This window comes from Aythya marila, assembly GCF_965140915.1.
Source record: "Aythya marila genome assembly, chromosome: 1".
Lineage (NCBI taxonomy): Eukaryota > Metazoa > Chordata > Aves > Anseriformes > Anatidae > Aythya > Aythya marila.
In genome coordinates, this window is record NC_139042.1 from 1,769,950 (window position 1) to 1,782,359 (window position 12,410).

Sequence of the window (12,410 nt, forward strand, 5' to 3'; positions counted from 1 at the left end):
CCCCAAACCACGCGCCATGGCTTGTCCCCTACCCGTGATGCTGATCCCCACCCCACTCCCACTGCAGGAAAAAAAACAAAAAAATAGTTGAAATGATCCTTGGGGGAGCTCTGAAAGAGTCAGAGATTTACAAAACATGAACAGAGCAGGAAAATTTCTCCAAATTGCCTCTTTTTTGGGGTTCGGTGCCGCCGTAGCTGCGTGCTGGTGGCGCCCGCTGGGCGCAGGGCTGCGTTTGCCCCTCTGTAAACCCCGCCTGGTGCCGGGTGCCAAAAAAACCTCCCTGCTTTCCTTCTTCTCGAGCAGGGAGCTTACTACACCCAGCCGGTGTACGCGGCGCAGCCTCACGTCATCCATCACACCACCGTGGTGCAGCCCAACAGCATCCCGTCGGCGATCTACCCGGCCCCCGTGGCTGCGCCCAGGACCAACGGCGTGGCCATGGGCATGGTCGCGGGGACCACCATGGCCATGTCGGCAGGTAAGAGGCTCCCCCACAGTCCCACGAGGTCAGAGATCGTGGCTCGGGTGGGACAAACCCCAAAAATGACCCATGCAGGAGGTTTTCCTGGCCGTGGGCAGCGGTGCTGCCTGCCCCCAGGGGACCGCAGCGAGGCGAGCGCGTCCTACGACACCCCCAGGGAAGCACAAAGCAGCTTTGCCTCATGGTTTGCTGCTCCTTTGCAGGCAAAACACAATTAATTTGCACCAAATCTTGATACCACTCCCATTTTTGGGGTAGCACAGGAGACCTTCCTTCCATTTGGCCCCCACTTGCATCCTGGAATACATTATTCTTCCCTCTGTTCCCTGAATAGAGAAATAACTGAGCTCATCTCCAAATACTGCTGCATTTCTGTCCTCAAGCTCCTTTGCTGAGATCCTTTCAAGGTCCTTCTGCACAAATGGACAAAGTTAACCTTGGTTTGTGCATCGTTGCTGAGCCCTGAGTGCCTCATGCGTGGGGTTACTTAAATCCAGGCACAAACGTGATTAATTGAGAGCGCATCAAGCACGGATATGGGGTGTGATAGTTTTTTTTTTTCCCAAAGCCTCTATTTTTCTCAACAATTCTCAGCGTTGTGCATTGAATGGTGCAAAGAAAGGCGTTATTCACCCTTCTGCATCTGCAGGAGCTGTGAAACAGGACTCGGCTGAGGGAACCACTCCGAGAGAGATTTATTGGTGCTTGTGCTGAGAAGTGGGAGATGCAATTCGTGCGTGGAGGATGCTTTAAAGTTTCAAGTAGCCCGTTACGCCTAAAACGGGGAAATTTGGGGCTGTGTTCGCCCTCCTTGTGTCTGCTGTGCAAATTCTCCCCAAAAATCTTGATGTACATCAGCTGCAGACCAACACAGAAGGGGCTGGCACAGAGGATGCTCATGGTGCGTCCTGAGGCACCAGGAACATTTATTTTTTAAAAATAAAACCGGGGCAGGGGGCGAGCAGCAGCACCCAGGGGTGCCCCCAGCCCCAGCCAGGCTGTGGCTTTGGCTCCGAAGCTGTGAAATGGCCATCACACGAAGAATTCCTCTTTTTTTTTTCCCCTTCCAGGAACCTTGTTGACCACCCCACAACACACCGCAATCGGAGCACATCCAGTTTCCGTGCCAACGTACAGGGCTCAAGGAACCCCCACGTACAGCTACGTACCTCCACACTGGTAAACCCACCGGCCAAGTCATGTAAGTGCCACCCGAGAGCTTCCCCTGCTCTGTCCCCATACAGAGCTGGCCCTATAACAGGGCACCGAGGGCTCTGGCACGACCCCGTGCGTCCCAGGAGGGTCTTGGCTGCATTTCCAGCCCTCTTTCGCTGGATGCTCCAGCTGCTGGAGAAGGGATGGAGAAGGAATCCTCCTTGCCTTCATGCTGGGAGGTTTGGGATGCTCTCACATCACGGAGCAGAGCTTTCCCTGCTGAAATGTGTCGGGAGAAGTCCCCTTTTCCTGCCTCTTTGGTACCAGCCAGGCTGCGTGCGGGTTGGCGTGGTCCTTGGGGGGTCCCCAAAATCGGAGCACCGGTGATGGGGACGCAGAGCAGGTCCCTCCTATCCCATGGGTCACCCTACAGCTCTCCATGCTCCTCACATAACATCAGAGAAACCCATCCCACGACAAATTGCCCGGTGAAATTAGATGGCCACGAGCTTCAAGCTCTCTGCTGGTGCCCCGACGCTTTCTCAGCTCCCTCCACACCCCAAAAAAACCTCCTGCAGCGCGAGCCAAGGTTGGAGCCCGACCTCGCTTGGCCTCCCCGGTGTCCCCAACCCTTTCATGATGGCTCTGCTCTCTTCCAGATCCAGAGTCAGACATCGTATGCAACTCCACAAGTCTTACATCGGGGCTGCGGCCGCCGGACTGCAGCACCTCGTCTGTTTGCGAGAACAAAAGAAAACAAAAAAAAAAAAAAGGAAAAAAAAAAAAAAAAGTGCAAGGGTCACTTTATGCATTCTTTAGTGGTTTTTGTAAAAGCTGCTTTTTCTAATCTTCTGCCTCTTTTTTTTTTTTTTTGTTTTGTTTTCCCCCCTCCCCTGACCCCCATCAGTCGTGTAACACACATCCTGACACGGAGCAATAGTAAAGGTCTCTCTTTGGTCCCGTCGTCTGCAAGCTCAGCATATTTCACTCAGATCCCCCCTCCGTTTCTCATTCTTTGGGGTTCTTTCCGTGTTTTTTTTTTTTCTCCATTTCTTTCCCTTGTTGTTGTGGTTGACAAGAGCCTAGGTTTTCCTTTTGCCTAGTACGAGTGGTTTGGTGTTCAGGGTACGACGTGAAAAGCACAGCGCGGGTAAGGCAGGCTTGTTCCCATTCGCTCGGGGTGTTGTTTTTTTTTTGGGGGGGGGATGTTTTTAGTTGAAGAACATTAAATTATTTAATCTTCCGTAACACGTTACAGGAAAATTGGTGTCTTCCAGGTAGCTGTCGTGATAGATCCTCACGCCTGCTCTGCGGTGAGGTGCTGAGCTCGCCCTCCTCGCTTGTAGGACATAGGAGGACCGCTCGCCAGCGGGTCTGCTGTGACAAAAAGGGGCAAAAAAAGTGTTTTGTGGCACGGGAATGGGCGGCCAGGACCCCCCAGGATCCTTTTGGGCATGGTGAGAGGTTCCCCAGCCCCTTCTCAGCCCCGCTGGAGGTTGGGGAATGGGAGCGCGGAGCCCAGCGGTTTGGGGGCGGAGGCTGGCTGGTGAGGGGGTGCCCCTTGCCCCATTTTTTTTTGGGTTATGGACGAGGTTGGAGGAGAAATGCTCCTCCAAGTGGTGAAGATCCAGCCAGAGGTGAGGGGCTCGTGGATGCTGTGAGGATTGGGGCCGTTTCTGGGCACTTTTGGCTCGCCCATGGGCGCAAGGAGGGGCGGCACGGTCGGTGGCACCCCACTCGCCGGGCTTCCCCGAGGTGCCCGAGGGCTCAGGGGGCTGTCTCGAGGGCATTCCCGCTTGCAGACAACACCATTTGTAAATTCTCAGCAAAAACTAGATTTTTCTTCCTTTTTCCTAAAGGAAAAAAAAAAAAGATTTTGGATTTTTCCCTCCAGCGTGCCAAAATATTCGTGCTCGCCCCGCGGCACGCGTGCGAGTCCCGCAGCCCCCGGGCTCTGCGATGCTTCTGGAGCCCTCTGACAGCTCCAGCCCCTCGGTGGAAAGTGTCCCTGTGGTTTTTGAGCCTTGAAAAGCACCAAAATGTTCCTGCTGTGTGCTCTGCGTGGCCTCACCGAGGTCCCCAAGGTGTCCTAGAGGCCAGAGCGGGGGTTTTGGGGTCTTTTGGGGGTTTTGAGCCCTGCCCGGCGTGGTGTCCGTGCCGGGGGCTGTCTGTCAGTGCTGTGAGGCTGTGAGATGAACTCGTTAAGCAAATTAACAGCCCTAAAACCATGGTTGGTGGTGCCCAGGGCTGCTCCGGGGCCAGGCAGGCACCACTGCCTCGGTTCCCAGCCCCAGATCAGGGGGCGATGCTGGGCTTTGGGGTGCAAGGAGGAAAAACACTCAGTTTGGGGAGGAAAGTGCCAGAAATGGTGCAGAGCTGGTGGTTATGGAGTCTCCTCCTCGCTGGTGGGATCTGATGAGGTTTGGGTATGTTTTTTTTGTTGTTTTAATTCCTTCCCCTGGCTCAATGGCACCCGCGGAGGGCGAGGAGCCAAAACCTTTCCTGCCCGTGGGGGCGAGAGGCTTGGGCGAGCCCTTTTGGCAGCCAAATTTTGGTGTTTTGGTGGCAGAAGGGTTTCCATCATGGGTTTTGAAGGATTTCCAGCCCAAACCCAGCGCTCTGCCACCTTTGCAGGCACCCACGGGGAGAACCGGAGCTGCGGGGGACCCCGGAGAGGCCAAATTTTGGGGTGGGGGCTTGCTCTTGGGGGCGCTGCCTTTTCCTCTGCCCATACCCACGGTGAGAAAAAGGTGCCCAGGAGGTGGCCGCCGTGCTGCTGTCCCCACCAAAGCCACCTCGGAGGTGGTGGGGAGAGAGCAAGACCTTGCTAACCGGGCTGGCCTCGCAAGGGGAGGTGACGTTTTTGGGGACGCAGCATTTTGGATGGGAACAGAGAGGCCAGGAAGGAGGAAACCTCCGAATCTTGGAGGAGGTGAAGGCTGGGGAGGTGGCAGGGAGGTGACACCGGTGGGGGGACAAGCGTTGTGTCCCACCAAAGCTCCTCTGCCCTCGCTTTTATGGGAGGAAATCCAGGCAGGAGGATGAGGTTTAATGGGCAAGAGGGGTTAAAATCCCCTTAGAGGTGATGGAGCCACTTTTCCAGAGGGCAAAACTCTGGGAAAAAGGAAAGTTTTGCCATGAAAATCCCTTCCCAGCCACGGTTAGGACCGGGACCTCCAGCCCCATGCCGTTCTGGCCGAGGCTGATGAACCCAAATCACGCAGTAAAGCTTCGGTGTGGTTGGAAATTTGTAATTTCAGCGCTTTTTACCCTTCTGTGTTCTTTTAAGTTTCCGTTCTGCTCTGGTTTCACGGCGGACGTTTGCTGTAGAGGCGAGGAGCGCGGCGGGCGAAGCGATGCCGGCTGCTTTTGGGGGCTGGGGGCTCTGCTTCTGGCTTGGGGGACACGACCGGGACCCCCAAACCCAGCCCCTAGTGAGGAATTTGGCCCCGAGGAATTCCCCTTAGCGAGGAATTTCCCCCCCTGGAGGAATTTGACCCCCATGGCATGGGGTTGAGGAGCCCAGATCTCGCCCGGAGAGCGAAAATCCTTGCGTTCGGGGCTTTGTTTTTGAAGCTAAAATCCAACCAGCTGCAGATAGCAATAAGAGCCGTGGGGTACCTGTAAATCCACTTTTTTTTCCCTTTCTTCTCCTTTTTTTTGTTGTTGTTAAACTGCTCTTTCCAGTCCGAGTGAGGGCTGTGGCTCCTTCCCCTCCCTGCAACCCCGGCTTTTGGCTGCGAGCGCCCAGCACCGACTGTCCCCAGCGTGCTCCCTTCCCTTCCCTTCCCTTCCCTTCCCTTCCCTTCCCTTCCCTTCCCTTCCCTTCCCTTCCCTTCCCTTCCCTTCCCTTCCCTTCCCTTCCCTTCCCTTCCCTTCCCTTCCCTTCCCTTCCCTTCCCTTCCCTTCCCTTCCCTTCCCTTCCCTTCCCTTCCCTTCCCTTCCCTTCCCTTCCCTTCCCTTCCCTTCCCTTCCCTTCCCTTCCCTTCCCTTCCCTTCCCTTCCCTTCCCTTCCCTTCCCTTCCCCAACCCAACCCAACCCAACCCAACCCAACCCAACCCAACCCAACCCAACCCAACCCAACCCAACCCAACCCAACCCAACCCAACCCAACCCAACCCAACCCAACCCAACCCAACCCAACCCAACCCAACCCAACCCAACCCAACCCAACCCAACCCAACCCAACCCAACGTTTCTCGGCTGTGCCCTCGCGACTCTTTCCCGTGGGGAAAACAGGCAAAGCCAAGCCTGGTAAGGAGCCCGGGAGGCAGGAGAGCTTTGGCACGGCGTGCCACAGACTGACCCTTACAAATCGTTGGGTTTGGGGGATTTTTCACCCCAAAAAAGCAGCAAAAAACGTGGTCTGATGACCGCTTTTACTGGCCAGGCTGTAGGAAAAACCCCGATCGACCCACAGCATCCCATCCCTTGGTGCAGGGCGAGCGGCAGGAGCCACGGGGACAGCGGTCGGCAGGGCTGGGGGGCCACTGGGCTGCATTGAGGAGGGGGAAAAGGGGCGTGGGGGCATCACACAGACCCCAAATCCTCCCCATCCCACAGCACGGAGCCACCGAAACCCAACCCGCGCGCCCCGTCCGTCTCTCTCCATCGGCGTTTTAATTCCTTTCGACCAACAGCACGGCTCGGATCAGCTCGTTTTTAGCTGTTATTGGAACTCTTAAGCAAAAAAAAAGATTAAAAAAATAATAATAAAAAAAGAAATAAAGATGTCTTCCAATCAGTCTCCCAGGTGTGTAGGGAACACGGCCTCGAACCGACGCGCTGGAGAGCCCCACGGCCGCGGCTTGTGAATATAAAAGTGTAAATCTGGCTTTTTCGGTTGTTTTTTTTTTTTTGTTATTATTATTATTATTTTTTTTCTCTGTTCCCTTTACGTCCCGAAGATCAGTCCGTGATCTCCCTGACGGGTTTCAGCCAAGAGTTTGTAACTGTACGATATTTACTGTAAGATGTAGAACATTCGATAACTATTAAAAAATGTTTCCAAAAAAAAAAACCAAAAAAAACACAAAAATCGCCCAAAACACGACACAGCCCGCGGGGGGTTGGTGCTTGGTGTTTTTTTTGGGGCCGTGATGGGGTCCTGCAGGGCCCCACACCACAAATGTGCTCTGGGGGGGTGTGGGGGGCTGAAGGGTGCTGATTAGGACCCCTGGTCCTAATACAGCCTCGCCACCCCGATGTTTTGGGGTTTCGGATGGTGCCCAGCCTTGGTTGGGCGCACAGTGGGATTTGTGCCGTGCCCTGGGGGACCAGCATGGGCTGAGATGCTGAGCACTGGGTTTTGGAGAGATATCAGCTCGTGGTGACCCCAAAAAGGTCTGGTTTCAAACTGGGACGTCCCCAAAAAGGTCTTGTTTCCAACTGGGATGTCCCCAGTGTCCTCCCAAAGCCACCTAATTCCCCCCTGGGGTGCCACCCCTCCAGCCCAGGTCACCAAAACCCTCTCCGTAGGGGTCCCCATGCGGTGGCTTTGCCAAAATCATGGTTTGGAGAGCAGAATGGGACCTCCCTGCTGGGTCCCTGCCCCCTTGCTGACACCCATGGGTGTCACCGTCCCCCTGAGGCCACCTCCAGGCCAGGTGCCAGTTGGAGAGGACAAGGGACCGGCCACCTCTCCGGGTGACACGGGATCATGCTCCCCTTGGGACCACGTCACTGAGTCCCCCCCCAGGTCCTGCCTTAACCCCATGGAGGAAATAAGGGAAAAAAAAAAGAATAAAAACCAAAGAAACGTCAAAGCCTAGGTTCCTGCCCCAAAACGGAGCATGTTTATTAACGTCATTTCCAGGAACAAACCCGGGAGGCTTCAAATAAAAAAAAATATTTAAGAAACCACGACACGAAGGGCTGGGTAAATAAATACAGGGAAAAAAAAAGGGGCAATACTGCCCCAAAACGGGGTGCTGGGGAGTGCCAGCGCTGGTGCCAAGCCTGCTGTCGGCAGTGAGGCTGGGGACAGGGAGGGGACACGGTCCCCTACGTGACCGGGGGGGGTGTCCCCAGTGTGAGTGACTTCGTTTCCAGGAATTAACCAAAAGAGGGTTTAAAAAATTAAAATAAAATTAAGAATCCATCACCCGACGGCCATAAAGGGCCCGGGTGGGGTGAGCGAGGCGGTGCTGAGCCCCGGCGAGCCGCGGTCATCCTGGTGCCACCGAGCTGGGGACATCCACTGGGGGGGGGGGGGGGGGACACCACGGTGGCACCCCCTTCTTTGGCTGCCGTCACCCCCAGGCGGTGCTGGGGCACCCTGCGGGGTCCTGAGCCCCTCACCCTGCAGCAGGGACGATTTGGGGACCCCCGGGGGCGTCACATGGCGAGGGTGCTGTCCCCAAGCCTGGCTTCCGAGGGGCTGCCCTGAGGGGGGGGCAAAGGGGACCGTGGTCACAGGGGTGGGGGTGACATCCATCCCGTCCCATCCCGCTGCGCTTGGTCCCCATCGCCCAGCACCTCCCAGCCCGTGAGCCCCTTCTGAAAAAACCCTGTTAGGTCTGGAAAAATAAATCCCAAAAAGTTTGCGCCCCGCCGGAGAGCCCCGAAAGCGCCGGGCAAGGCCGAGAGCTGCCCTCAGTAGGCTTCAGAGTGAACAGCCTGGCGCAACACCACGCCGTTTCCCCCAGGAAAAAAAAACCAAAAGCAGAAGGGCACCAAGATCCCAGCCCCTCCCGGAGCCCCGTGCCCCCCCCCTCACCTCGGGGTGGCTCTCGGTGCTCTTCAGCCACGACGGCCTCGTCCCGCTGCCAGCGGGGAGGGGACCCCGGGATGGGTCACCCCCGGTCCCCGCTGTCGTGCCGGGCTTCTGCTCGGGGATACGGGACACCCGAAACCTGCAGGGGGACACCCCGTGAGCACCGGGGGGGGGGACACACACAACGGGGACCCCCCCACATCCCCGTGCGCCTGCTCTTGCGCTCACCTTCCGACGGAGAGGATGGTGATCTCGCCGGGGCGGCCGGCCTTGGCCCCGGGTTTGGTGGCCTTGGTGGCATTAACGGGGGACGGCAGCACCTGGGGCCACTTCTTCTGGCTGCAGCGGGTGCAGGGGGGGTCCGAGGGGGGGTCCGATTTGGGGGCCGGGCCGTGCACGGTGTGCAGGTGCTGCTGGTGCCGGCACGCGGGGGGAAACTGAGGCAGGAGGTGCAGCCTGCGGGGAGGGACAGGAGATGCCAGGTACGTGGAGGGGGGCTCAGTGGGGTTGGGGGGGCTCAGTAGGACCACGAAGGGCTCAGTAGGATCGGGGAGGGGCTCAGTAGGGTTTTGGGGGGCTCACTTATAGGCAGGTTTGCAGCCCGGTGCCATGAGCTGCGCGTTGTGATGCTCCTTCAGCAGCTCCTCCAGCGCCGCGGCGTTTTCTGCAGGAGGGGGGGACAGCAAAGGGTCACCTCGGTGCCCCAAACCCTTCCCCAGCTATTTGGGGACCCCCCCAGTACCCCCTCGAGACCTTTCTTCTCCGTGATCAGGCGCACCAGGACCCCGATGGTGTCCTCGTTGGCGTCCTCGATCTGGTAGACGGAGCTGGGACCTGGAGGCACACGGAGGGGGCTCGGTGGCACGCTGGCCACGGGGACAATTTGGGGACCAAAAGCCACGGGGATGGGCTCGAGCAGCGTGAACTGGCTTGGGGGTGACCCCAACTCAGCCACGTCCTGATCTGGGACCATTTTGGGGCCCAAACCCACCCCACAACGGGCTTGGGGCGCAGCAGCACCCCGACCCCGGGGCGCACAGGACCGGGGCTCACCGGTGCCGACCCCGGGCTCGGGCTCCTTGTGCGCGGTGCAGTGGTAGCCCTTCTTCTTCAGCAGGTTGCAGACGAGGATGCCCAGCAAACCCATGGCACAGAAGATGGGCACGATGGCCAGCACGGCCGACTGCGCCGCCGCCGCCTCCTCCGGCCGAGCCTCCCTCGTGCCGTTGCTCCCCCGCGGTGCCGCCGCGCTCCGGGCTCGCCGCCGGCCTGCTGGAAGCACCAGGAGCGTTTTTTTTTTTTTTTTTTTGGCAAAGCTCCCCCACCCATGCCACAAGCAGGAGCGTCCTCAGCTGCCACCGGGTGGGCAGGATGTCACCCACAGCCCCCAGGTGGCAGCGAGGTGGGGTAGGGGACGGCGCGCACCCATCCTGCCCGCGCTCCAGCACAGCCTCACGACGCAGCAAAGCTGAAATCTCCCAGCCCGAGCACCTGATGGTGCCACCCTGCACCCACCTGGGCACCCTGGGGTGCTGGGGGGGGCGGCGGAGCAGGGCAGGCACCGGCCCCGGGGCTCCCTCTCGCCATCAGGGCTGTAAAACCTGCGGGGTGCAGCGTGAGGGTCAGGGCTGGGGATGGAGCGGGTTCACGCAAACCCCCCCAAAACCCCAAAAACCAACACCCTAAGGAGCAAACCCTGCTGAGGGCTCACCCGTGCACGCAGCCGCCGCAGAGGGTGTCGGCTGCTGCCGTCCCTGGTGCCAGGAGGAGGCGGCTGGTGGCATGGCAGCGGGTGTGCGGGGCGCACGGCGCGTCCCCCGGGGAGAAAGCACCGGGGGGGCACGGGCGGCACGAGCCACACGCCTGCAGGGGTGGAAAAGGAGGTGAGGGATGGATGGAGCCCGCACGGTGGCCGTGCCACGGTCGGCTCCTGCCTTCTGGGATGGAGGTGCTGCTTTTTGTGCCGCTTACCCCAATGGGTTCCTCCCCGGGTGGGCATCGCGGCGCCCCGCAGCCTGCGGTCACTGCGCCGGGGCCGCTCAGCACCTGTGGGAGAAGCAGGGATGGGTGCTGAGCCCATCGCAAGCATCGTGGTGGATGCAAAAGGTGTCGTGGAGGCAGGATTGATGCAGAGGCACCGTGCCGCCAGCAATGGGGCGGGTGCGTGCGGTGCAGCAGGTGCCAACCCCACATTCCCAAAATGCTGGGTGCAACCCCGACGCCGGGGCCGTGGTGGATGCAGACCCATCGGGAGCAACGTGCCAGGCACCAGCCATCCCATAATATACACCGCAGCTTGATGCAAACCCCTTGCAGGTGACGGGGTGGAGGCAACCCCACCAGAAGCAAAGTGCCAGGCACAAACCCGCTGCGAACGCAAACCAGGAGGAAAAAAAATAAATAATAAAAATAAAACTCCCCAATCCCAACTGGGCACCCCTGGCATGGGCACGGGGGCAGGGTGGCTGTCCCAAAGCTGTCCCTGTCCCTATTGGTGCACGGGGGTTATTTTGGGATCACCCCAAGCACCCTGGGGTATTTCCACTGTCCCCAAGTGCCCTGGGCTGACCCCTCTCAGCCCCGGGGGGGGGCAGCAGGGGACAGGGACAAGCAGGGAGGGGGACGAGGCCATACTCACCCCCAGGACGGTGACGAGCCACCAGCGCATCCCACTGCTCCTCACCGGGGGACACCTGCAGGGAAACGGGGCCAGGAACCCCCCTGCTCCCCACCACGGGGATGGGAAGGGGACGGGGACCCCCCCCTTCTCCCCTAATTCCTGCCCTGGGGACAGCGAGGGCTCATCGTCTGGGTGCTTTTACATGAGCACCCCCTTTGGCAGCAGTTCTAGGAAGCAATCCAGCTGAAAAAAATAAAAAAAATAATACAAGAAACAGTAAAAGGAACAGAAGAAGGGTATGGCACAGCCGGGGCACTCCCCGGCCCCGTTTGCTGCAGCAGGGCAGCTTTGGGGTTATTTCCCAAACCCTAAAGTTTCCCTCATAATAGAGCAAAACACCCTCAAGACTGGGAAAAAAATAAGTCCCAAACCCAAAAACCCCACACATTTTGCAGGAGCCCCTTTTGGGCGCAGCTGAAGCCCGGCCTTTAGTGACTCAGCACCCAAAGAAATCCCAATTTTAGCTTAAATAGCCCCAAAACCCAGCCAGCACTCGCACCTCCCACCCCTTTCAGCGCCGCTAACACAATCTGCTCCTGCTCGAACCCCCCCGGGAGCCCTGTGTGCCCCCCTCCAAGCCCCCCGCTCCCTTCCTGTGGGGGAAAATTTGGCAAATTTGGGCAAATTTGCCCAATTCGACCGCAGACAAAATCAGATTGGGGGCACCCTGATCCACGCGCTCCCTGCAGCCTCAATGCATTTAATTAAAGGCAAATAATTAAAAGGCAACTGGAAGTTTTGCCAGGAATGGGGCAAAAAAAGCCTTGGAGAGCACCCAGGCGCCCCGGTGCGCGCTCCAAAAATCCCAAATCTGGGCTCACAAATTGGCAAAACAACGTGCCCATGGTGGCGCCCTCCGCACCCCGTTTGCTGCTGGATCCTCAAGGTTTGGGCAAGAAGAAATTGCCAAAAACCCACCAGTTTTACGGGGTCAGAGCTTTATTTTTGCAAGGCATCGGCTTGGCACCGAGGGATGTTTCTGCCTCCAGTGCCACGAAGCAGGGAAGGGATTTGGGGTCCCAGAGACATCCCAAATCCCCCCGGGTACCAGGGCCATCACCCCACGGCCCTCTAATTCTGCAGGTTTTCAGCTTCAGCTTTCGCAAAGGGTGCTAAATTTCAATATAATTATCCATAATAAATCAATTAACAAAAATAATCCACAGGAAATAAATGAAGATGGGGTGGGGGAGTGGGGACAACCCCTCTAAAACCCCCCCCGAAGTGCTGGGGGTGCTGCTGCTGAAGGGGTCATTGTGCGCCGAGGGGGGGGTTGGCACCGTAATGAGTAATTAGTGCCCGGCAGTAATTAGTAATTAGCCACCTGGGATGCAGCTGGTGCAGCAGGAGCCATGTCAGGGTGTCCCAGTGCCTC

The 12,410-nt window shown here is 58.1% G+C and overlaps 2 protein-coding genes across 11 annotated transcripts in view; one reads left to right on the top strand and one right to left on the bottom strand.

Annotated features, from left to right (window-relative positions):
- Positions 1 to 2,438, top strand: part of FAM168A (family with sequence similarity 168 member A) — a 164,722-nt gene extending 162,284 nt beyond the window's left edge. For all 10 annotated transcript variants that reach the window (XM_082751912.1, XM_082751913.1, XM_082751921.1 and 7 more), the window contains 3 exons: positions 307 to 481; positions 1,555 to 1,685; positions 2,299 to 2,438. In XM_082751912.1, the coding sequence (XP_082608038.1) occupies positions 307 to 481; positions 1,555 to 1,667 (288 nt within the window). In that variant the 3' untranslated portion in view covers positions 1,668 to 1,685; positions 2,299 to 2,438. The remainder of the gene's footprint in view (positions 1 to 306; positions 482 to 1,554; positions 1,686 to 2,298) is intronic.
- Positions 2,439 to 7,381: 4,943 nt separating this feature from the next.
- RELT (RELT TNF receptor) lies at positions 7,382 to 11,880 on the bottom strand (the record flags this gene model as incomplete). Its single annotated transcript, XM_082784650.1, has 12 exons — positions 7,382 to 8,024; positions 8,359 to 8,494; positions 8,584 to 8,811; positions 8,938 to 9,019; positions 9,109 to 9,189; positions 9,409 to 9,624; positions 9,871 to 9,956; positions 10,067 to 10,218; positions 10,327 to 10,401; positions 10,994 to 11,170; positions 11,542 to 11,628; positions 11,857 to 11,880. The coding sequence occupies 12 exons, from the start codon at positions 11,878 to 11,880 to the stop codon at positions 7,977 to 7,979; spliced, it is 1,392 nt and encodes a 463-aa protein (XP_082640776.1). The 3' UTR covers positions 7,382 to 7,976.
- Positions 11,881 to 12,410: the final 530 nt, after the last annotated feature.